This window comes from Mastacembelus armatus, chromosome 8 (assembly GCF_900324485.2).
Source record: "Mastacembelus armatus chromosome 8, fMasArm1.2, whole genome shotgun sequence".
NCBI classification, from domain to species: Eukaryota; Metazoa; Chordata; class Actinopteri; order Synbranchiformes; family Mastacembelidae; genus Mastacembelus; species Mastacembelus armatus.
In genome coordinates, this window is record NC_046640.1 from 15,696,325 (window position 1) to 15,723,391 (window position 27,067).

At 40.4% G+C, this 27,067-nt stretch overlaps 1 protein-coding gene across 4 annotated transcripts in view; it reads left to right on the top strand.

Annotated features, from left to right (window-relative positions):
- The window catches only part of prkar1b (protein kinase, cAMP-dependent, regulatory, type I, beta), a 53,104-nt gene that overhangs the window by 20,676 nt on the left and 5,361 nt on the right, over positions 1–27,067 (top strand). For all 4 annotated transcript variants that reach the window (XM_026326018.1, XM_026326020.1, XM_026326019.1 and 1 more), the window contains exons 5-9: positions 10,438–10,499; positions 14,079–14,125; positions 17,222–17,380; positions 21,538–21,598; positions 24,094–24,215. In XM_026326018.1, the coding sequence (XP_026181803.1) occupies positions 10,438–10,499; positions 14,079–14,125; positions 17,222–17,380; positions 21,538–21,598; positions 24,094–24,215 (451 nt within the window). The remainder of the gene's footprint in view (positions 1–10,437; positions 10,500–14,078; positions 14,126–17,221; positions 17,381–21,537; positions 21,599–24,093; positions 24,216–27,067) is intronic.

Sequence of the window (27,067 nt, forward strand, 5' to 3'; positions counted from 1 at the left end):
TTTGTAAGAAGTTCATATCAGCCAGGCAACTTGCAAATCAGTGCAGATAAACGTAATTATATGTGGATGTCAACAAGAGCATACAGCATGTACATATACACACACACACACACACACACACAACTGCACAGATAGCTGGAAACTTTTGTCCACTCTCATACCCACTCCAGTGTTTCAACCTGTCCTCTGCCGCCTCTTTGCCCCCTGTCATCCTTCTCCATCCTTTGCTCCTTTTATTTTTCCTGAGCAGTTCTTCAGAAAGTAGTGAGTCATGCAGTGGTGCTATGGTCTGGAGACCTTTTAGAACTGTATTCCCTCCAAAATGTACCCAAGAGTCTGTGGAGGACCATTTTCCAACTAGCTATGAATCATCCCTGCCTTTTCAGTTGCTTATACCATTAATATCCGAGTGTGTGTCTGTATATTTGCATTTGCACATATGGGCATACCTCTGTGTTTGTTCACATGTATGTTTGTGTTCACTTGTGTATTTACAGATACTTATGTATATGCTGTCTAATTGATGCACATGAATACTTAAAAATTGTGTGTGAATCTTTGGGTCTGTACACATGTGGATGTACAGTTTTGCCCTTCAGTAAACTGGAATAGGGAGAGAAAATGGCCTCCGTTTTGGATCAGAACAACAGCTGGATCAAACGTCCACAGTGGAGGAAGCAGTGAATCATGTCACTCTCAACGCAACCTCCTCCCACAAAATAACCCTCAAAAAAATTTGAATGAAAGTCAAGAGGAACATGAACAGGAAAACAGAAAAAGTATATAAAAAATCAATAACAACATCAGTAACATCAATATTAACAGTTTTAAATGAACACACCTTTGTATGTGTCTAGTAGGATATAGATAGAGCGTTATTGTGATAATGGACAGTGTCAGGTTTCACTGCATGTAAATTAATTTTTAGGGTAGATATGCGAGTATGCATGACAGTGACTTCCTAATCATTGCTTGCCCTGCTGGGAGGACATGATGTTCCTGCAACTTTACAGTGTCTTTATAGCTCAGCCAAGCCCAAAGCACAACCCACAACCTGACCACCACACATTAGCTGGGGACAGAGCAGCCCAGCACCATACAGAATAGCCTGAGTTGGCCCATGGCCTCCTTTTGTATACATCCCGTCTGCTTTGTGTGTGCTACTGTGATACGTTCCAGTTCACAGGCACAGACAACAGTCTTCTTGTAGTGTGTTATTCTCCCATGAACTCACCATTGGTTTATTGGTGTCAGTCTGGTTGAGTTTCATTGAGATTAGAGACATTCAGTCCATATCATTGTAACATAGCACTACATGGAGTTTGAGTTGTACAATTTAGGCCATCACATTTAGTAGTAATTTGTTTAAAACATATTACACTAATACTTTCATTTAGTTTTTCACAGTACACGCAGGGAGTTGACTGTCAAGAAGGCTGTCATGGTTGCACAATTAGTTGTATTAAAATGCTTGATATATCTCTAAAGCCATAAAACATGACAGGGTTTCTGCTGTTTTACATTAGTAGGGAGATCTGTTAATGCTTACCAAGTACTCTTAAATTACTCTATTAACAACTTGGAAGACTGGGCTACACCACGTTGTGAACACTGTAAGAGAGGAACACAACACAAATAAAATGTGTTTGAGAGAGAAAAATAAAAAACAGTGAAATACCTTTTAGACACACCAAAAGCTACAGATATGCTTATAACAGGAGGGTTTTTCCTAAAATAAATTCATGAAACATAGAAACAAGGACTGATGATAAAAAAGATAGTCACTGCATTTCTTTTGATCATTTTAGTCATTTCATCTAATGAACTGACAAATCTCCTTCACATCTTTTACTGATTTCAGCATCTTTTCTTTCTCACATCTGGTTTTCTGAGTAATGAGAATCTCCAAGTCAACAAAGGATTTTGACACTGCTTCTGCTTCTTTTTTCATGAAGTCACTGTGTTTGTAACCAAATGAAAGAGATTTTTTTTATTGAAAAGTCATATGGAAGTTTGTTTTTTCTTCTTGATAGTATAATGACATGCAATCTTGTGTTTTAAAACCTTTGGATTAACTTGTTAGGCCGAACCTCTCCAAAATGTCCCTTAAGCTAATGTGTATGTTTGTAGAAGAAAGACCCTGACTGACTTTCTGTGCATTATTTACATCTTTACATTATTAACAAAAGTCAGCAAACCTTCAAGCATTTGGGGCTCTTATAAAACACACCATACATGAAAAGCTATTACAGGTACCAGAGATATAATTATTAAAAACCGTTTCAGTCTGAGTAGAAGTATGACTGAGACTAGAAAATCATTATTGTTTCCAAAATCATACAGCCTAAGCAAGTTTTAAATTGGTGTTACCGTTAAATGAGGTTTCAAATGATCAAGTTGCTAACATTAGCACATTCCATGGGGTTAGCGCATTATACACAAGGTCTTAGTTATTTGTTCAACAGTGTCCAGGTCTGCAGGCTGTGTGTTTGATGAGATGTCTGCTATTATATGTCAACTATTTCTGTCCGTTACTTGTACCCAGTGCACCTCTTACCTCACTGCACAGAGTGCTGATTGATGAAGTTTATATACACATGGATACAGTACAATTTTACCCTTTAGAAATTCTCTCCTTATTCACTTCTCTCCATCTACTCATCCTTCCCTCCCTCTTCCTCAGGTCCACAGACTTCTCAGAGTTTTCTCCGTCTCATTTTCACCGAATATCATTGTGCCCTTTGTATTGTGTAAACACTTCTCAGGTTTAAACCCCAACAAAGGACAATTTGTGTGCTGATCTTCTTCTCAAATGTTTGTCATATTCTAGTGCTCATCTTCTGTGGGGTGGGAAGGAGGGAGTGAGGGGAAGGCAGAGCAGAGTGGAGAGGAAAAGACATGCCTCCAGGACAGCGGCATGCCTTGTGATGTTTAGCAACGTGTCAGGATGTGTGTGTGTGTGTGTATTTATGCATGTAAGAGAGACATAAAGAATGAGAAAGGTAGAGCGAGAGAAAGGCACAACTCACGACACCTGTAAGGTTATTTAAACTGTGTATGATGTATTTGATTGTATTCAGTGGAATCAGTCCTTTAAACTTTCTGCAAGCTGAGAGAGGAACAGAATATGTCTCCCTCTCTTTTTCTTTCATACCAGCGACATGTCCCCTGTAGACACATCAGAGAAGTAGAGGCTTAGTCCTGTCAGCGCCTGATTCTGCCTGACCCTTTTTCCCTCTAAGTGGAGGAAGAGCTCACTTTTTCTTGCCCTGGGGCAACAAACAATGGAGACATAGGGTATTAGGAATGTGTGAAATTGCTTGAGTGTTGAAAGTGTGATCTAGATGAACGAGAGGAAAACAAGTTTGAGAAAACAGGGTAAAAATACTTTTTAGTAAAGTTATTTGACAGCACGGCAGCCAAATCAATAAACCAAGCAAATGTAAGAGGGGAAAGGAAAGAACGGGAGAGGCAGCAGGGTTGGACATGTTTGTGATATTTTCAGACTGACATCATGGCTGCATCAGCAGGTGGTGTGTGTTGGATCATCAGGTAGGGCTGTAAAACAGCTGTGTCACACTTAATACACACAGAAGTCTGAAAAGAAAAAAGCAGAAACCCTCAATCCATGTTACCAGAAGGCCAGAAATGTATTCTAAGGTTTAGCTCTATGTGAGTCCGATTTTTTTTTTTAATCTCATAATCCAGCTCGAATCTTTAAAATGAATTCTAGACACGGTACAGGAAAGAAGGAGGAAGTACATTCGATATGGACCCACAATACATTAGATATGGACCCACAAGACCCTTACTACCCAAGCCAGTGGTGAAGACCTTTCTGTGGAAAATAATTCAGCTGTTCTCTGCAGGAGCATATAAATAATCCCACAGTTGTGGACATCAAAAGATTGTGATGTGGCATGTGTTTACCGTCACGATACTGTCAAAGTTTGATGTTTGCTCTCCTGCCCTGTAACAGATCCTTATTTCTCTTCACATCCTCCTATCAACTGCTCCCCCTCTCTCACTTATTTTCTCATCAGGCTGGTCCTTTCTTCCTCTGCAGTACAATTCTGCTCTTGTCTGCCTGTTTGCAACCTGAACGTGTATATATGTGTTGGGATGCGATTGTACAACCAACACATCATTGTCACCGTTGCTCTTAAAACCACTGAATGGTTGTATAATAACTTTGTAAATGTGCGTGCATATGCATGTGAACAATTGTCTATGTAAAAACAAATGCTCTTTCACCTCCATCTGTTAGAAAGTCAGAAAGCTTTCACTGTTCAATGCATCAGCTGGACACTGCTCAAACGTGCTGTGATATTCTTAATGTCTCTTTAACCTTAACTGCCTCTGTTTCTACTTTATCTCACTTCCAAAGCTTCCTATTGAACATTGGTACAACTGTAGGTAATGGGCATAGTGAGCAGGTGATAGGGTCAGATTGCCCTCTCATGAAGTTGATATCGACAGGCTAGCAGGGTCCAAGGTGCCAGTGCTGGTTCAGTGTTAGTTCAGCCTGATATTTTATCTAAAGACTACTGCTTGAATTAGGCTCAAAGGTTTCAGGAAAGCTGCCGTGTCAGTTAGCCTTTCTCTAGCCCTCCCTGCAAGGTGTGTGTTTCACTCATTGGCAGTGTAAAAACTTAAAGCTAAACTTTGTCTTTTGCCAGCTCTCCATCAGATGCTCTGATCATTAAATTACAGTTTCCTTTCACCAGATCACCAGAATAAACACAACAGCTGAGGTGCTTTGGTACTGCAGTGCACACATACTTAGATACACGTCTGCACTTTGAGGGAACAGGATGCATCCAGGTTTACACCCTTTATAAACCTGCCAAGGCCAGGTGTGTGGGTTTTACAGTGTGCTCCCTCCTCTCCTTCGTTTTAAAAACAACCTCCAACGTTTAATCACACATGTTACTCTAACTGGACCTCTGTATGCAAGTGTTACCCCCCATTAGAGCTTTAAGACAAAAATATCAGTCCAAAGTGTTCTTAAATTATATTAAAGTTTTAAAACTCTTCAGCAGGCAATAGACCATTGCAAAGTAAAAGAACACTGTGAGCTTTGAAACTTATGATGTTTATCAGCCCTGGAGGTTTAGAGCCCTGAGTACCAAATCCAAGGGCAGATTGTGAAAACGCCAGCTGAGTTTGAGAAAAGTGAGGGTGCTCTTTCTCCTCACCTGGCCTTGGCCTCATCTCTCACATTGTTGTCAGTGTCACCAACCATAAACTGTTATGTCCACCTGTATACCTCCAGGACCACCTGAGTGCTACATGGTTGGGTGTGCACTCGGTACAGGCCAGTTCACATTTGTCCAAACAGCAGGACTTTGTTTTCTACACTAATCAAAAGCAAACTGTTCTACAGCCACAGGCTATAGGGTGAAATGTCTCAATGTCATATTTCTTCTATTTAGAATATGTTTTTGTCATTATGTCTCTTTTTAATTGTCTCTGTGAGTAGAAAGTGTGTGGGATTCCTATCATTCTCATCAATCCTACACACATGATTAACACCTTATGACATGTAAAAACTTTAGACACCATGAAATATTAACCAATATTAGTAGTTTTCCTTTCATATCTGATTGCACTGTACAGTGCTGTAGCAAGTGTTCTTAACTCAGAAACATACCTGTACTTTGAATCATTAAACCATCAAATCGGAAAACCTAAAAATAATTACATTTCTAAATATGGTCTCATCATTTGGTATCTTGTCCAGTTTTGTTCATCAACTATAGTTTTAAAAGTGAAGTACAACTGTAACTTGGTGATTTGAATGAATCTTTGATAAAATCTTATAAAATATAAAATCTTGATCAAGTAAAGCACAGACACACGTCTGAAAGTTTCTTTTGGAGGTTGGATGCCAGTGTGAAGAAATGGGCAGCAGCTGGCATGGCCCGGTGCCTCCATTTTTTTCTGGGCCTCCAGGGAGAGACAGTCCACGTGCCAAGAGCTTTCATGTCATAAATATCCTCCTTGAATACTTCAGTGCTTTATAATTATAACTCTTTTATCTTTGTTACACACACTCTCTCATATTACGATCTATTGTGAGTGGTGTGTGTCTTTCTCAGTGTGAGTGTATGTGCTTTTATGTACATATCGGTTTATGTCATTACATGGTTTTAAAAAATAAGTTTTATTGTGTCTACGCTAACAGAACTCGGTGGGGTGAGTTGGTTGTTCCATTAGAGTACCCTTGGCAGGTTGCGCTCAACTTTAAACTCATAAAACTGTTTTCCATCTTAAGGGGATATACGTGTGATGAGTCACACAACAGGCTAGTAAACAGTTCTCTTAACTACCATCATCAGTGATCATGTGTGTTTGCATGCCCATTTTTCTGAGTTTGCTTGTGCTGTACACATTATGCTGACTAATCACAACCCGTCACTTGGCAGCCAAACAAAAATCTGACATATAGTTATATCTTTTTCATAGTAACCTGCCATTTTTGTCACAGTTGTGAACCAAGTGCACAATGCATCCCTGTCGAGTTTTTAATTATGGGTTGACTGAAATGTGCAGGTATGTTTGTTTAACATTCAGGTCACTCAGATGTGAGCCCCAACTTCAAAATGTAATATCAGCCCCATTTCCATTAGAGACTACACAGTGGCTTCAAGGTGTAAAATAAACATGTAAAGATGGGAAGAAACCTTTATACATTAACATATTCATTTGGTTTTTGTTGAACTTTTCAGGTGAAGGATGATCTTAGTGTCAACCTGTTGTCTGTTGCCAATGTTAACCTAAAAGACTTAAACATAATATATGATTTCAGTGTACATTTGGCATCCTCAGGCCATTCCTTAAATAACAGAGTTGTGTCAGCTTGCAAAACAAAGACTATTGTTCAGATTTGCCAGAATCAGCGATCTGATATACTATCAGCTGTGGTAGTGAAAATTAATCCTTCAAGCACTTACAGCATGAAAACTGTGCCAGCCAAACCAGTGGCACATCACTGCCAAGCCAAGACACAACTTGGAGAACTGAGCGGTTTCCATCTGTGATGCAGTTTTTGATTATTTTGGTTATTGCAAAACCTCTTTCACCCAGACAGGGTGAGCATTCTGGATGGGTTCCCCATGGAGGGATTGTGTAACCCAACATTCTGCGGCCCATTAAGAAACACAAAGACATGGCAGCACGCCGTGCTCTTAAGGAGCCCTTTGGTGTTAATAGCATAATGGCAGTGCTATGTTTTGAGGTAGTAATGTAGTGTAAGAGATAAGGCGTCTGCTGCTGAACAAATAAACAGCGGCATTGTTGGAGAGATGTAGAAGAAAGAGGGGAGAGGTGAGAGAGAAACAGTGTCAACATTAACATTTTTGTGTGGTTTTGAAAATCTTTTGACTTTTTTATGTTTCATAATGAGCACAACATAATCCAGTATGGGGCATTACATTTACATGTCTCTTCTTTCTAATTGTATCAGTTTTGATGTTAATTCTACCTGTGACTACGTCTTTTGGCATCTTCTGAAAAACCATTGCTTCACTTCCATGGTACCAGCTACTATTATTACAGAAGTGCCATTATCTCAAGCTGCTGCTTTCTGCGCTACAAACATATGCACATATTACCTGTGTAATGTCTGGACAAGGGTTGTGTGTGCACACAGGGAGACAGACCGTGAGGATTTCAAATAAGTTTCGAATGATGTCAGCAAGGAGGCTATCAAAGAAGTACTATTTTTTTAGACTTTGTTCTTTTAGTATATGTGTACCAATTAGTGTGTGTGTGTGTGTGTGTGTGTGTGTGTGTGTGTGTGTGTGTGTGAGAGAGAGAGAGAGAGAAGGCGGGTACACATGTTGCAGGAAAGTATCTCCACATATCTGAACCATGACAGCAGCTTTGTCTACCTCCTCAGGGTGGAGGTGAACCTCCTAGACCCTCTGAGTCTGCAAGGTCCTTCTGTCTCTCTCTTTCTTTCTGGCTCTTTCAGAACAGCACATCCATTGTTAGGGTGGGGAGCTCTGCCCTTTCATAAGGTCAGAGGGCTACAGGTAGCGGAAAGGACAAGATTAATCACTTCATATGGAACATGAGGGAGGGGGCGACAGACCAAGAGATGGGAGAAATAGGTGGGGCAGGGAGAGAATTAGAGGGAAGAAAGGGGTAATTGAGAGGGGAGAGAAGGAGAAAAAGTGATCAAGAACAGACAGGGAGGAAGTTGGGGATGAAGAAAGGGAAAGACAGACAGGTAGGGAGGAAAGGAAGTAATTATCTGTGTAAGTGTCTTTGTTGCGCTCACTGATGCATTTACTGAGAGTAGGACATGGAAAGAGAGAGGTGGTCAAGGGTAATTACCTAAACGCATGTTTCTGTGCCTTTGATCCTCTTCCTATGATTATGTGCCTCAGTCTTAAGAATCCTGCTTAAATGCTTAATGGATCGTCGTCCTTGATGCCATCGTCTCCACTATCAAAAGGCTCATACCAAAGTACAAGCTATTCTGTGTTAGATTGTACCACAACATACTTTGTCCCAAAGATAATATAATTTTAGCATAATTCAAGAAAAAAGTTGAATGACTTGCAAGTACTGATTTTTCCCTGGTACTTTAAATATTCTTCGGTAATGTTGTTGAATTAGGCTTTCCTGTTGAACTTCTTTTGCTATTTACTTTTCACAAACCACACCATATTAATTATACATGAGCTGAAACCCACTGCTCCGGAGCTCCCTGAATAAACAGACTCCATGGCGAGCGCAGGTGGTCACAGATGTGAGGAGAGTTGAGGGCACTCCTGCAGATGTTGCACTGACTAATCACCATCAAAGACTTTCAATCTGGATGTCATAACAAAATGCTAGAATGTGTGTTTTCATCATGTTGCCAGTGCCTAAGTACCCTATGGCGGTGTGTGTAAGTCTGTTGACCCCTAGGTGTATTGGTTATATGCATAGTACCAGATGTGTATATTGGATGTTGTATTGTATATGATGGTACCTAAGTGTGTCTATAGTGCTCATGCCTGTACACTTCAAATAGTAAGTGTGTGTACATGTACATGTGGACAGTATGTGTGTGCCCTTGAGGTCTTGTGAGTCAGTGGCCAGCTGCATTGCACAGGACCTACCTATGGGTGAAACTGGCTCATGTCCACCTTAAGTCTGCTTTTTATTCAGTGCCACACAAACAAATACCAGCAGGGTTTGTCCTCTTCCAAACCACTCAGTAACACCCTCAGATCTCTACCCAACATCTGTTCACCTGCAGTTTTTTACTGGGAAGGTTCATGTAAAGCAGTGCTTTCATGGCTGTAGTCTGCAGCAAGGTGTGTTTGGCTGCATACGCCTTTTAATTTCTAAGTGCTGGATAGCCCTGTGTACTTTCATGAGCATAGACGTATTCAACACCCACACGTTATTCTGTACAAACCTGTGTGTTTTCATAAGCAATATACACTCAGACACAGACAGAATGGCTCATATACACACATTCAGTAACACAAACACACATAAGCAAGAACAGGCTCAAACTTGCCCCACATTCACTCAGCAGGTCTTGTGTGTCTTTGATATGCCTGACCCTCTTTATTGTTTTTTCTATATTTCTCTATAAGCCAGAGGTATGCAGCTGATTAGATAGATAAATATCCCCTGAAGGTGTGAGAAGGAGAGGAAGGATACTGAGTTTACTCTTGTCCAAACACATCCCAGCAGTGGAACTTTAATCTGCTGAGGCTTCATGCATTTAAACAGCCCGATTAGGAACAGTCTAACAGGCGCTTTCCCTGCCAGGCTGAAACAGAAATTAAGTGCTTAGGCACAGCCGTCATTTTGTTTGTTTCCTCAGTGATTCTTTTAGAAGATACACTCAGCAATATAAGCTTTGATCATGTGCTGTAACAACACAGAATCATGTTTAAGCCTGTGTACCATACTAATATGATGTATAGCGTAGGTGCAGAGAAAGTGGTTGTCGCTTTGTAGAGCTGATTTTTCTGATGATAGTTTATGTTGAACCTCAACACCACATATTGTTTAGTTTGTGTTTCTGAGCCTGGTGATGAACCAAACTATGCTGGACACACTGACACATGCTTGTTTTTGTGATGTTTTTATGAGAATAAGTGGGTGTTTGGCTGAATGTAGATGATGAAGAAATCAGTTGTGTATTCAGGTGGGTGTGCAAATTTGTGTCTGAGTGTTGGGGCCATCCAGCTTTCCCAGTCTCCTCTTTTTGACTGATACCCTCTGTCTTTTCCATCATGCCACTCTACCGTGGAACAAACTATTGTGTGTGTACATTTTTGTGTGAGTGAGTATTCTGAGTGAGCACAGAAGAGCAGTAGGGTAACCTAATAGCAGGTATGTCGGTAATAACTGTGTTCTCCCTCCCTCTTTCTTTCTGCCTTCGTTTTCTTCTTCTTCCTTCTTTGTTTCTTTTCTCCCCAGTGACATATTTGATGCCATGTTCCCAGTCACCCACATTGCAGGGGAAACGGTTATCCAGCAAGGTATGTGTACCTATTTGTTTAAAATTGAAATGTATGTAGAGTTCTATGATCATGACATCTGTGAATTTTGAAGAGCACAGCAGAGGCAGGCTGTATTTTTCCAGTGCCCAGCACTCAAATCTTATCATACACAGACACAGACATATTTAAAACACTGAAAACAGACATTCCCATGGACAAATATCCACTTTCCAATAATAATATGCTCACACCTGCACAAAATCACTTGTCACAAGTTACAATTGTGGAGCATGCCCTGCAAACACAAACTTACATAGACATTAAGTAAAGGAAAACTTTTCGGTGCTTGGGCACACACTCAGTCATAACACTCCCTCAGTCACTCCCACCTACTCTAAGACAGCATTCAGGAGTATATCAGTCCTAATTTGGTGATAATAAGTGTAGTTAACTTTGCAGGGCCCACAGCCCCACAAAGCCCATGAGTGTGGTATACAGTATATACAGCACTGATGTCATTGCTAATGTCTGGACTACTGTACAGCTTAAAGAAAGCACCCCTGCTACTGACCCAGCACATGTTATTTAAACACAGCTAAGAGTTATCAACCGAGGCTCAAGTGGTATTTAAGCCAAGGGAGAATAACTTGCAAAATGGAGAACAGAGGAATTTTCATTGTGCCCAGGTAGCACAACAAAAATTAACACATTTGCAGCTTCTTGTTTGTGAACTTGTAGACCAGGTGGGGTCTTTCTGTGTACAGTTTGTTCTCCCCATGACTGCATCACAATCCAAAGCTATTGAGGTTACATTAACTGGTGACTTTAAATTTCCATAATTTTCATAAGTAACTGGCTCTTTGGAGAAAAAATTATGGATGATTCCTAATTTGAAATATCTACGTAGTGCACCAGCATTGTGGGTACAAAACATCACAGACTGGCTGTGTTACCCTTGTTTTTCTTTTGAGCAAAACCAAAGAGCCGTGCACAGTGTATATGACGATTATCTGTTGAAATGAGGCCACACTGAGAACGCCAGCCTGCATATATATGTGTCTATGTGTTTCTGCATGCTTTGGTCAAATATTTGCACTCAGAGGCACAGGGGGATTGGAAGAGTGCAAAACAAAGGCTTGAGAACCAGTGATAAAAGACAGGAAGAGTAGAAGAAAAGAAAGACAGAGCGAGAGGGAATTGAAAGAGCGATAGATGAGATGAAAGAGAGAGAGGCAGAGAGAGATAGTGGAGGGCCAGGTTGCAGCAGGTTGTGTGTGTGTCTGGGGTCTCCACGGGGACACACCATCGGGCAGACAAGGAGCGTTTTGTGTGACAAATAGAGCTATATGATTAATGAGCACTCTCCACTCAGTATTAATTAGCCGTGTGAACTCCTGTGAACTTTACACACAAGGAGCTCTCAGCCTTTCAACCCTTTAGGTGAACACACACTGATCACGTACGCAGTCATACACACTCTGACTTGGTACCTATGAAGTGCATACTTATCTCATGTATCCTCATGCATCATTACCCACTTGTATTTCTGAATGGAGTTGCATTTATATGTTATTGGCTGCAGGAAAAACTTTGCAGTGCTCATGTATGTGGCTGTCAATCTTTTTTAATATTTTTCCCAAGGCCCTATGTAAGAGATAGGATAATTAAAGGGACACTTTGCCATTTTTCAGTCTTATCTCTAGACTAGATGCTTTTAGGAGATATCAACCTACCAGATATCGTGTCCTGGGAAACAGATTTTGAGTATAACAGCTATTCATCCATTAGTTGCAGCGGACGTAGCCAGTGAGAGACGGAGGAAATACAAAAAAGGAAATCACTATCACTTGATTTCTGTATTCTTACAAAAACTGTAGCCACAGTTGCTCTGGTTTTGGGTTTTTTGTAAGCAGACATGAAACATCCACTACTAGCAGGGGATATTGAAATGGGCAGCAACAGGATAAGTTACGTCTTTGATGTCCTAAAATACCCACAGAATAAACCCTTCTGATTTTGGCAGCAGCATGCCTTTTCTGCTGGTGTAACTACCGGAGCCAAACATAATAGTTCAACATTTTCAGAGCTGTTGCCAGGAAACTAGGCGAGTTTTAGGAACTTAATGCTGCCTATGGTCAAGACTTGTATACGCTGTTTTTTTACGAAACATATATAACATGTCAGTCAGTAAAATTTAGACACACTACTGGGGATATTCTGTTACATTTGACAGCGAAACTAACTGCTGGGTCCAGTTTTATGCTAAGCTAACCTTACCAGCTGCTGGGTCCAAGGTTCAAGGTTCTTATTGTCACTGTAAACTTGCATACAAGAAATTTGTGAAACTTCCTGGTGTATTCAACATAAACACAAGAACATTCAGCGACTACTCAATAAATACATCCATCCATCCATCTTCTATACCCGCTTTTCCTGTTCAGGGTCACGGGGATCCGCTGGAGCCTATCCCAGCTCTCTCTCGGGTGGAAGGCAGGGGTACACCCTAGACAGGCCACCAGTCTGTCGCAGGGCCACATATAGACACACAAAGACAGACAACCTCACACACTCACACTCAGTCCTACGGGCAATTTTAGAGTCATCAATTAACCTGACATGCATGTTTTTGGACTGTGGGAGGAAACCGGAGTACCCGGAGTAAACCCACGCAAGCACAGGGAGAACATGCAAACTCCACACAGAAAGGCCGGGATGCGAACCCACGACCTTCTTGCTGTGAGGCAACAGTGCTAACCACTCAGGCACCATGCTGCCCTTCAATAAATACATTTCAAACTAAAATAAATGCATTTCACTTTCAGGATTCTTGGATATTTTTAGTATTGTTTTTGAAAATGTTTGACTTAACCTTTATACAGTATACACTCTGTAGCCTTGTTGTTACTCACAGTTTATGCTTGAAGAGGAATGCTGTGCCTGATAGCATATCCCTAAAGTAAAATGAAAGCCTGTGTCTATTTTCTTGTGGAGTTGCAGTGTAATGTGAAACAGAATAGGTGAAGTATGAATTTTTCTGTATTCTGTACTGAGGCACAGTAGCTCTGCAGGCTCAGGCAATTCTGTTTCAGAGTTTCCACTATTAAGCCATACAACCAGCTGTAATGAGCATTGCTTTTGCTTCAACTTTCTGCTGCCAACAGCTCTATTGCAAAAAAAAAAAAAAAAAAAAAAAAAAATATTGGCAAGCCCAGTGAAATATGGATTCTGGAGGAGCCAGTGGCATCATTGATGCTGGGTCTATGGTGCAACTTTTTCAGGAGCTGGGTTTATAAAGACCTAGAGAAAAATTAATGCAAGACAAGATCGAATTTGACAGTTATGAAGAATGTGAGAAAATGAATGCCTCTCTGTCTTAATGTGTTTCAGGATATTTAAATCTAAAGTAAAATTTGTCCTCCAGCTCTGACAATTCTGTAATCCAACTGTCTGACAGATGATTTTAATCTCTTAAGGCACAGAGTTGTTTCCACTTGTGAGAACTTAAGCAGGAGGTGGTAGTAATAGGAAGAGTATGCTTTCCTGTTGGTTCAAAGACAGGTATTTTCTGAATTGAATGTACTCTTTCTCAAAAACTCCTGTTTCTTCTCTGCCCTCCAGGTGATGAAGGAGACAACTTCTATGTGATTGACCAAGGTGAAGTGGATGTAAGTGACCAACATAGAGTCATAATAGACACATAAATGTTCATTCATTTCCACTTCAGGGCATTGTCAATGAAATTCATAAAAGCACAACGTTCCAAATAAGGGGATACCAATATGCACTGTGCCATTAGCCTTTATTCACCTGTTTGCAAAAGTGGGCCTTAAGAGGACTTGTGACACAGTGGGAAAACCCAGCCTTTCCCACTCATGTTGAGACGATGTTTCCCTCCAACAATGGACAGGTTGTATTGGTTTGCCCCCATGTTTTGTTCTCTTCAAAGTTCGGTTCAACTCTGATGACAATCTGAACATGGCGCTATAGAGTCCAGCACTACAGAGGCAGAAAAACTGAGAACGTCTTTTGTCTTAGCAGGCCTGACACAGAGTGATAGACTTAAGTGGAGAGATAAAACAGAAGCTGATGGAAAGTTAAACAGGAAGTAACCTTATCATCTTACTGTTGTGAGCACAGACACAGTGGGTAAGAGGAGAGAAGCAGATTGGAAAGTTTGGCTGAGTGTGCTGATATAGTTGGCCCACCTGAGACACAGAGAGAGGGAAGTGTATAAATGCTGCCAGCAGAGATGGTGCCTTGATAGACAAAACCAGCTCATACCAAATGTTCTTGCATTAACCTTTTGTGTGATTTTGTCAAGTAAGATAAGTTAAGTGGCCTATTTTTATATTTTAAGGTAATGGTTTTTAGGTCAGTGTTGTTTTCTACAGAAACAACACTTCCAATTTAGGTACAAGAAAGATCGTGAAACCTGATTAAATTCTGCCTGTTCAGTGTGAGAGGTTTAGGGGCTATCATACAGTCTGCAGGTATTATCTGCTTTTTTTCTTGCATAATTATTTTTTTTCCTCTATGCCTCAGCTGTCTTCATTGTAAGGTCTTGTGTAACATCTGATTTTTAATGTATGATAATCTTACTCTCACAAAAGAGGCATTTTAGTGAGAAGTATTGTTTTTATAACTAATCTTAACAGTCTCTTGTGGCTTGTCTCTTTTCAACCAGCCAGCATGTTGAAACCACTTAGTCTAGTTGGGTGTATGGAGCAGCGTTTCCCTTTGATTCTAAAAGCTTCTACTAAGGTCAGACTGTAAGTTCGGTCTAAGTTACTTTCACTAGCAATATTTCAAATTGCAAATCAAGGCTGATGTTCAGCATAACTATATGTCTTTATTGTCTCCTCTAATATGTTAACTGGTCTGGTGAGATTTTAACCTTTCTGTTTCTGGCACCAGTGAATCTTGGGCATCTGTTCCCACAACCAGAGCCCTGTCTGTCTGCATGCATGCTGGGTGAAAACCCTTGTCCTCAGCCTCACCCATACCTAAAGTCCACACTCATCTGTGTCTCCTCCAACCCAACCTTTATGTCTATACACAACTGCTGCCTCCCAGCCACAGCTCAGGCACTTAACTACTTTAAACTCAGTGCTGAGGTTATTAAAGTTTGGAGATGTCTCTCATTAGACAGGGGTGTAAATCTGTCGGCATCCCATAAACTTCCTGAAAGCTGACAACTACTGCCACTGATGTAAACGCCCCTCCATGTTTGCAAACAAATGTATTCACTTAAAGACATTGGCCTGCATTTAAAGTATATGGCTGCACCCAAAGAGAATTAAAGCTTTCATTCCTAAATCTGAGATGATTTTATTTGAATAAAATGCTATTTGTAATTAAATATTGAGTATCTTCTAATTGCATATGATTGTGTCTGGCATTTAGTGAGCAGAAGTCTTAAGATAAATCACTAAAAGACTTTTACCCTAATTCAGGCACTTATTTTGCAAGAGTATGCTTATTTTATTATTATTTTTAGAGTCGATTTTCCTCTCTTGCACAGCTTATGGGAAAACAGCCCAACTAACTACAAACAGAAATACCCAGTTACACTGCCTGATCCTCCAGCTTCTAGTACTTAATTGTTGCTGCTTAATTACCACCAGACACACACAGTTTGCCATCGGTATTTGCGTATTCAAAATTCAGTGACAGCTGTGAGACAACATACATTGTTCAAGACTTTTTAAATTCTTTTTCATCATGAACTCAGTTTTACCTCCTTCATTCTGCTGAGTCAATATTGTAGCTTCCATGTGTTTCCAGTTTCAGTCATTATGTATCACCTTTTCTGCAAGCTTTTACTCCAGCTTTACTCTTGCGAATATGATCCAGTTAGTGCTGATTGTTTAAGCAACTGAAACTTATTCGTGAGACAGAGCTGCGTGAATGTGTGTGTGAAACGTTGTACAACAAAAAAAAATGTACAGTAACAAAAAAAAAAAAAAACAGTTACCTCTATGCTGTGATGTAACACTTTCACAGATTCATTTAGGTGTTATTCTTGGGTTGACGTAACCATATCCAGCACTCTGCATCTCTTTGAAGCCTTCCCAGTTTATAGTGAAGGATAAGTCCCCTGTGGCACACTCTGAGCCTTAGATAATGGCTTGCAACAATTCTGGCAATTCACACCAGCCACTGAAGGGATAAACCCTCCCCCCCATCCTCCTTTCTGTCTGCGTTATTAAGTTAACAAAATAGTGGATAGGATGTCATCAGGTGAAACCGTAACGGCCCCAGAGACAGCCTGAATGAGTCTCAATGAGGTTGTATTGTCTGTGCAGCTATATTGGATGGCCTAAATAGAGCTGTGCATATGTGTGTGTGTAAGTGGCCAGGCATGTGAGAATGGTGTTTTAGATCTGCACATAGTCCCACAAAGTCTACTACAGCTTTTCGTCCTTCATCATTCCCAAATCAAAGGAAAGACTCTAACATGACAAGACAGAGAAAATAAAAGGAATGGATGGAGAGATTGGGTTAGAAAGCCTTTCAGAGGGTCTCATCTGAGGACTTAGTGGGGATCAAATGCTTAGGGACAAGCCTAGTGAGCATATCAAACACCCCGGAAACTGAGGAGGGGGAGGAGAAGGGTTAAGCAAGGTGTCTCAACAAGGGTAAAGAGGTTGAAATAAAAAAAAAAAGTTCTTCACAGTCCACCCACAATAATTGACATAACTAAGAAGCATTTATCATTTCATAAGATGCCTTCATCACTCTTTTTCTTGCTCTGCCTGCAGGTGTATGTAAACGGCGAGTGGGTGACCAGTATTGGAGAAGGAGGTAGTTTTGGAGAGCTGGCCCTGATCTACGGGACCCCTAGAGCTGCCACCGTCAAAGCCAAGACTGATCTTAAACTGTGGGGTATCGACCGAGACAGCTACCGGCGTATCCTTATGGTATGAAATTAAACACACTCACTTGTGCTATAATAATTAGCATGTGCTGTTCTCACAGAAGCAATTGCAGAATGATGCAATTCCGTAAGCGCTGCAGTAACACACGCAAAATTAAGACTGCACTATGTGCGTCTTATTTTGTATCTCACTAACAGGCATATTCTCATTAAACAGACCTTGCAGCAGAGTAATAGCAGCCATATTACTGTTGCCACCTACAGGCTATGAAAGTAAAAGTTGTTTTAATTTTATAGTGCCTCCTGTAGGCAATGCGTCTCATAGCTGCAGTTTTCCTTGCGTAATTTTGAGAATTTTACATGTAACACCAACTAAAAGAGAAAACCACTTAGCAGGGTGTCCATATTTTGCATGTCATTAATAATGTTTATGTAACAATGCATAAAAATTTGAAGAAAGGTTTATTTTCTTTTCACTTCAAAGCCAAACTTCTGGCATGAAAGTAGTTCAAAAATTCAACACTACACTATCACAAAATACTAAAATATGTGTGATGTACATGCAATAAAAATACACTGTTGTAGACTCTCTGCACTCTTATCACTAATGGGCAATATTTTATAATATTTATATAAATAAACAATAATATAATATGCATATTTAATATAAAATATATTAAATATAAAATACTTGCAATATGTTCTCCTCTCAACCACTTAAGACTCCTTAAACACTAAAAACAGATTCATTTATTTTACTCAAGATACACACATTTTGATGTCCCTTGGGATCTGTTTCCAGATGAAGAAAGGCAAAAAATACAAAAGAAGGGGGGTGAGTGAGGGCAGTAGTGGAGAGATGGGGTCAGCTCTAATGCCTCTCCACACACTTCCAGCTCCAGGAGCTTATCTAGCAGGAATGTCTAAATGTTTAAACTGGAAACACAAGGTGCTCTGCCCTAGCTGTCATATCCTCTCACATACACTCACACCGACACGCACACACACTCACACACACAGATTTTGGGCACTTACAAATGACAGTGTGTGTTTGTGTGCCTGAACAAGTCTCCATGCACAACTAAATACTTCCTCGAATGTTTAAAACACCTTGTTTCAAATCAATTAGATAATTAACCTTCCAACCACCTTGTTCATCTTAGCCCTCACCAGTGGTGAAAATTCTGGTCTGTGGCTGAACCCACAGAGATAGAAGATGGTCTGTGTTTGGACCCTTCTACTCTGTGTAAAGTTGGCACTGGCCTGCCCAGCACTCATGTCTCTTCTTAAGCACATAGTTTAACTGAGGGTACAGTATGCCCTGGTAACCTTTCTTTGAAGGGATTCTCTCTCTTTTGCTGCCTCTCTCTCAAGCTCTCATTCTTTCATTCTTTCCAGCAGCAACAGGAGGGGAGACGGGGTGAAGCAGAATTCAATTATGCGAACCTGTAGTTAATTATTGATGTCAGTGATTTGTAAAGCTGTTTTTATAAAGTGTGGTATTCTGGCAGCATCTTAGGCCAACACAACGAGCATTCTTTCTGTGTGTGTGTGTGTGTGTGGGTGTGGGTGTGTGTGCATGCGTGTGGGAGTGTGTTCCCCAGTAAAATTATGCTGACTGCCTGTGTCTGCATTTAGTTAGTTAGGAGCTTAGGAAGGTGTGCTGAATCAATTTGTAGATTAAACAGTTAGTTCACTGCCAGAAAACAGTTTAATAATATATTAATCTTTTCAGTTATTTAATCAAGCAAGAATGCAAATATTCTCTCATTCCAGGTTCCCATAATGTGGTCATCCTTCTCTATTGTGATTTATACCATTTTATATTCAATATTGACTTTTGGTTGAACGAGACAAGACATTTATAGATGTGAGCTTTACAATTACTTGAAAGAAACAATCATTCACAAAAGTAAATGACAGATGAGTTGATAATGAGAATAGTTAACTTCCAGCCCTACTCTGAACATCTACATGTCTACACACGCACATCACTTTCTCCCTTTACCTGCACCTTATACAATGACCCAGTGTTAAATATGGCATGTACACAGGGCACAGTCGCTGACCATGCTGATGACACAATATGCAGATGTCAGCCAAAGTAGCCCCTCAAAGACATGTTACTTTACCTATCCACCTTTCTCTCTCCTTATTATCTAGGAGTGCATTTAGTAAACAATGTACTGTAATATTATTCCCTGTGATAAATACACTGCATTGTGTGGTCCCAAGTCAGTGCCCATACAATACCCATCTTGTTGTGTGATCTTGGTACTTAAACATGCACAGCTACAGACAAAGCCATTAGCAAACTAACACACCACTGTCAACAAACAGAACTCAAGACGAAAGGAGACAAGAAGGAATGATATCAAGAAATGAGGAGGGTTATGTGTTTCTCATTGGACAGAGATGAAGGTGACGGGGATGGGGCATATGGTGCAGTTGGTTTAGTCTGGCTTTGCTCCACACCTCAGCTCTTTGATGATTCTACCTCAAAGACAGTGAGCAGACACAGAGGCTGGTTCATCTTTAACCACAGGAGGAGCCAACACATTATGGCCAACAAGAATAGGGAGTTTTGTACATGAAACATGTGCTCAGGGCCCTCCCAAGGTGACGGAATGGACAAGGACAGATGCAGATAAAAGAAAGTAAAGGAAAAAAAATATCTGTGTGCAGCAACAAATAAATGACAACTGAAAGTTGAATAGTATCATTTTCACTCCATCCACCTCAATAAACCTTTATGTTTCTGACATCTCATCCAGCTCTTCTTTCACCAGTTGCATTAATCAGACCTGCTGTGTAATGTTACTTTACATACGTGTGGTAAGCATTTAACCTCAGCAAACCTTTATGAAGACCTTTACAGGGATGTGGTAAACTAATGAGACAAAGCTAACATCTCTGTGCATGCATGTACAGTACGTGTTGGGAGTGCATGGGAGATTGTGTTGGGGTTAGGATATAGAGTGTATGTGTGAGTGCCCGTATTTGATTTCTTCATGAGCATGAAGTTTTGTCTCTGCAGAGACAGCAGCGAAACAAGTAGTAGAACTATAAACAGACTGCGTACGCCACACAGATACACACACTTTGCCTACATACACACACACTAAAATCATTTATCCAGGAGGGAGGCAATACAGGCTAGAATTCCTTTAATCAAGTTGTTTACAATTTTGAGTTTGACATTGGCTCACTCGGGAACATTTTCTCCCCTTTTAAGACAAAATGTGAAATTATATGAAATTAGAGGCAGCAGCGGGACTCAGGCACTTATGCACTAAAGACACCCCAAGCCTCAATATATCATTTCCATATGCAAAGGCAGACGTGGGGCAGGCAAGATGATCTCTCCTCACTCTGTCTTTTTCTCTTTATGTTTCTGCTCTCGCTGAGCCACTTTGTGCGGTGAAGGAGAGGAAAAGGGAGAAATGCATTTAGGGAAGGGGTCCTCTGGGCCTAGACTTGTCAGGAAGCACCTGATGTTCATGGCAGAGGCAGAGAGGGGAAAGTCCCCTGCATGGTGGGTGGAGTGGGCCACACACACAGACATGCATGCATCGTACATTACCACACAGCTCATACACACCCCCATAAGTATGACCTCATGAACTGTGATTTATTAATTATTATCCTGTAGTGCAGTGTAGATTCACAGTGTTGCCATGTTTCCATATTTTAAAATCTTGTAGTTTGTCAGTTCTCACCTTTGTTAAATTTTGAGTTATGCTTAAAGTCCAGTCGTGGCATATAAATTGTTTTTATTACACATGACCAAAGAGCAACTCACAACTCGTGGGCAAAATAAAAGTTAGGCTAAAATGAAAAAAAAAAAGCGTAAGTTCAGGTGAAAAAAAAGAAAGAAATCCTGCCCAGACCATGTACGGTAAAATATAGTGAAAGGCGTAATGACTAAAAAAACCATCCTCAGTGAAAAAAATGTTTTGCACATAGAGCATGTGAAAAATGGGTCAGTAAGGGTAAGTATGACCAGCAGGACATAAACTTTCGAAAGTTGCTATTATTAAAAAAATGTAATCTTAAAAGTAAGAGAAGAGAAAACTAGATTTTAAAACCATAACATTATGATCACAATATTTTGTAGAATTATTACAATTATACGCTCATCAAACTATTTCAGAGAGAGTGTGCCAGATGCTAAATCTGTCTCTTCTTTTTGATTTACAGGGCAGCACACTGAGGAAGAGGAAGATGTATGAAGAGTTCCTTAGCAAAGTCTCCATCCTTGGTAAGTCTGTGTATATGTGCATCAAAGTGTCTATGGTTATGCTCCTTTATTTTACTGCTTGCTTTTGTATTTATCAGTGCACTAATGCGGTGTGTTTATGTATGTGTGCCATGTTGTGCATTCACTTTAAACACCAGGTCAGAGAGTCCAGAGTGCAAGCAGTTAAATCTGCCGAGTGCAAGGTATATTTGTAGATTAGCCCACATAAACACAGGCGCACGCTGTCACCCAAGGCCCATTGCTGAGTAAGGTCTGTGTGTAAAGTCCTAATCTTCTTGCACTGTTAATAGTACTGTGCAGTGTCGCTGTGTGGACAACTGAAGAATAGAGAGTTAAGCTAAGCCTCTCTTTCCCGCTGGAATTAGGCTAACACAAGTCTACACAGGCCATTGAGTTTGGGGCAATGGCGAATGAGATTCATTCAGACTTCCAAAATGGGTTGCAATTGGAACTGACATCTCATCTCTTTCCACTTGATCGTGTGTGTGTGGTGTATAGAGTCAGGCCATGCCCCCTGTACAGAGTTATTAGCTGGCTGAGTAAACACATACACTTAATTCAGGTCTTAGGAGAACGTCTGCTCTCTTTTCATTCACCTCCTTTCTTCTCCGCCTCCCTTTTTGACAGCCTTGTTGAGGCCTGTATTCAAACGCTCCCACTCCAAGGTGCTTTTCCCCTCTTTCTATCCCTCTGCTTCTCAGCTCTACCACTTCGAATTGGAGGAGGGGTAGGAGGCGGGAGTGTTTTTGTTTGTCTTTGATTTTTGAGATAACCACGAAATGGGGTACAAGCCCTTGATGTTGAGTAGTGAAGGGGCAAAAAAATCAACATGTTCTGTCATTCACACACACAAACATACACACAGAAGCCTCAGCATCCCAATGTCTAATTCTCTGTGTATGTAATATGTATGTATGCAGCAAGGTGATCCAAGTGGGTGATGGCTTTGTGAAGAATAAAATGTAGGTTCTTTAGTCAGCACATCTATGTATCATGTTACCTGCCAAGCTGTTAAGGATCACCACTATAGGACCTGCTGTCTTTAGTTTGCAGCCAGACAGAGGACATCCATCTGGGGCTGGCAGACACAACTGCCCCAACAGAGGGGACACTGGACACCTACAAACCACCAGACCTCACCTTAGTTAATCCCAAGTACATACACATTTACACACATACGCACAAATAGACACACTAGGATCAGTTACTGGGCACATCAGGAGACAAAAGGCTCAGACAATGAGATTCTGCTGTAGTTTTATGCCTCTAACTCATGTCTTAGAGAGTTTACAGCAGTGAATCATGCTTTCATCCAGACAAAGCTAAAGATGAGCTGTGTTTTCACTGCAGATAAGTCACATTCCAGATATATAGATTGTTGAGATTAGGCAACAATAATATGCTGAATTGTGAAAAAAAAAAAAAAAGAAAAAAAGAATGAGCTCATTTGGTAAAACCCCCAAGTGGAGATGTGGAGATTATTAATTAGTTGGTCCTCTTTCTATAAATATAAATATCAATTCATCTGAGAAGCTCTAAACTCTTTGGTTGGAACATTTTTCCCAATGAAGATGTGTGAACGTCTGTGCTTTTGGTTTCTGTGTGAATACCAACAGCTTCTAGAAATATCCCAGGCTAACCACGTCACTGTACATGTGGTTGGACAGTCGGAAAGACAGCTGTCGCCACTGGTTCTCAAGATCAACAAAAAATGAAAAAAGATAGACTCTATCACAGGTTTTGGCAGGACTGATTCACAAATGCTCAGTTCTTTATGTGTCTTTAAAGGGAATTGTGAAATGTTTCCAATGTTTTACAGATGCTGACACAATCTATATTATTTATAATATTACATCATCTGCAATTTAAGCAAATCTGATTTTAACTTTAATCCAAACCCATACATTTATGGATCTGGCTCTGGAGTGTCACTGAATTCCAATAACAGATGGGAAATATTTAGGGTGAATACAACATCATTAAATCTTCCAAACCTTTCAGATTTATCTCAACCACTTAACAAACATTTCTCTTTCGTTTATTTGCACTGCCCTTTATATTTCTTACATTTTCTGCTTTTATTTAAGTACAACCTCTACATATTCACTGCAGCAGTTTAATCTGAGCTGGCATCCCTATTAACCTGACTTAATCTGCCTGTTACAGTATATTTAGACCTGAATTAACCCTAAAGATGACAGCTCACTGTCACCACACCCCAGATTAGCAGAACAAAAATTTAGAGGTTATTTTTTGCTCCATGAAGCCTCATGGAGGGAGGGGAGACATGGGGATCTGAGACATACAGTAGTGGTCCCTGATGAATGACTGGATTAGCCTGAGGTTAGAGTTTTTGTTCCCACCACCTTAACTGGACAAGAATAACAGATATCCTCTCAAACCATGAAACATAAACAAATACATTTGGATCTTTGCTACTTCATCGGTACAAATAACAGTGCTCTTAGTGAGTCAAATGTGTTGTCTTTTGACAGAGTCTTTGGATAAGTGGGAACGTCTAACTGTGGCTGATGCTCTGGAGCCCGTTCAGTTTGAGGATGGGGAAAAAATAGTGGTGCAGGGAGAACCTGGTGATGATTTCTTCATTATCACAGAGGTAAGGACTGTGTGTGTGTGTGTGTTTGTGTGTGTGTGTGCTTCTAGGCATAAATTTTGTGAGAATTCTTGTGCTGTGTTGACATTTTGTAGTAAAATTAGTCTCAGCAATAGTTAAACTGTGTGTGTTCCTTTACTGTCACATTTCCTGTAAGCTGCTTGTGTTGACATATGAGGCCCACAGACCATATATGGTATAATGATATCAGCAAGGCTTGATGTACATGTCATCGGGCGGAGACGTTGGTGGGCTCTTTTCTGAGATTGGAGTGGATCATAGTTCATTACCACCAGCACACAGACTATGCAAAGCCTTACTGTGCTGCCCACTCACATGACAGGCTTTGTGGAGCTGGGGCTAAGCCAGAGGAGGTCAAAAGTCAAATTTTGTTTAGATTGTGTTTTTTGGAAGGTGATGTAGCACAATTAAATGCAACAATTAGTGTAATGCTAAAGTTCTGACTTATAATGTTAAATGGTATTTAAATCCATGTTCCTCTTATGTGGAAACTTTCATGATCACTCAAATGAAAGTAAGACAGTGTAACTTTGAATGGCATCCACTGAAATATATATGTTGTATGTACAGTAGCACATGTAGAGAGGAGTCATGCTGTTCATTCACTCACTGTGAAGTGAGTTATTCAGAAACATCATAGACATTTTACTAAAATGAACCACTGTATGCTTCTAGTTATACCAGACCAAGTAATGTTAAAGCAGAGAAAGCACAGAGTAGTTTGAATTGGACTAGGGTGTGTTTTATTTCTTATGAATTCAAAATTTCAAACATAAGAGAAAATTTGTTTTATTTCTTCTTTTGTAAAGTTATACTGCCTCACTTTAACGCAGAAGGTTGACACCTCATTCGTCACAAACCACTGTTTAAATTTAATATGTGATAGTATAAAGCCTAACAACAAAAATGTGTCCCTGTCCAAATATTTATAGACTGCGCTGTTTATATCTCACATATACCTCACATTATCCAACCAGTGTTGGTCAAGTTTGAAGCCTCCAATTGGAGCCTTCTGAAGCTGCAGAAATCCCTTAAAAGCAGTTTAACTATGCAAAAAATGAACCCAATAGGGGTTTAGGACACAAATATAGCAGTTAGCAATGGCTGACTCATCAGTCTGAGACTTTGTACATCCCAGAGAGGAGAAAGGCAAAATATGCAGAGGAATCTGGGGGATTATAGGATGGAGGAACAGGGGAGGGGAGGGGAGGGGAAGGAAGAGAGACAGGAAGGCAGTTGTAGTAGGCAGCCAGCATAGTCTAGTTTGTTGTCTTGATCTGAGTGTGTCATAGCAGTCACTGTTTAAACAGGCAGGAGTCACCAACACTCGTCACTAGAAATGTGGGACAATTTTCTTAAACTTGATCATCCTGATTAAGCGTTTTGTTTTTTTTTCACTGCTTCTTCCTCTTGAATTACATCACCCAGCAGCGGTACTTGTCTCTCCCTTTAATTCATTTTCCCATTTTCTTGTCTGTCTTTTTTCTCTGTCACTCCATCCCTCCCTTCCTCAGCCTCTGCCTCTCATATAGCAGGGCCTGACTTTCCCAGAGCAGGGTGGACTGTGGTGGAATGTGTGCTGCTGACTTTCACACGGGGTCAGGAGACAGAGTCTCTCGGGAGGGAGAGAGAGAGAGAGAAGGATGAGTCAACGTGGGCAGGGAGGGACACATGGGTAGACATGAGGTTGGTTCGAAAAAAGACCACAAATAAAGAGGGAGGGAAGGATTTTATGAGGCTGTTGCGATATCAGGCTCACTGCAGCTTTCCGCACGTTTTTCTCTTTTCACTTTTTTTGTTTTGTTGTTTCTGCGGTTTCTGAGCATCAGCCAAAACAAAACCTACAATTAGTAATTACATGCTGCTGATGAGCATGATATACAAAAGGGAGGTATAGAGACATCACTGTCTTTGCTTACTGGGAGGAATAAGGCCCTAATGAACATGTTTACATTTTTTTTCTCACGCTGTACAAACAAGCCCTTACAGAACTCGGGGCCATGAAGACTCACCACACCTTCCCTCGGTCAGCTCCTCCTGCTTTTTCCTCACTCTGTTCACCCAGCAGGCTCTTTCATCCTGATGCCCATACCCTCAAACTTAACTAGTAGCAAAGGGATTAAGAAATTTGTTGAACATCAGAGTATCAGATGACACTAAGAGTTTTGAAAAGAAAAATGGGTAGGATGTACTGTTCCTAGGTGCATATTTTTCTGTTTAATCTGTTCAGATCAATTTGTTTTGCACAACTAAAGCCCAAGTCACTTTTATTTAAAAGCAATCTAACACTTACTACTTATTACCAACTACTACCACTACTAGTCAGCCTGTTAATCATTCTGATCACGAGTAATAGTCTGAGCAGCTCTTTCCCTTATGTTTTCGTCCATTAATAAATGAATATGCAGCTGTTTACAAACAGCATGTGAGCAAAAAGTCCCAGTTTCAGTTCTTGAACATTTTAAAAGAGGCAGCAGATTTTCTACCTAATAAATAATGAAGCAGATGAGAATTTTTCAGGTGTTTGCATGTTTGCATCTGTTTTTTGTTGACCATAGCATCTAAATGTGTCAACATGAGGGGTAGCACCAAATCACACTCATTCTCATCTCTGGCAGTCATCAGTCTGAACAACAACTTAATGTTTTATCTCCTTTGACCCTACAGAAGTAATCACTCTCAGGGCGTCTTAAGGATCCCATTTGGTCAGAGAATCCTCTGTGGATCATTGATTAATATCTTGCTTGTTACTATGATGTACATGTATGTCTTCAAATGCAATTTAGCTAATGGAGCTTCCTAACACTCCTTTTAAAGACTGAAGATCAATGCAG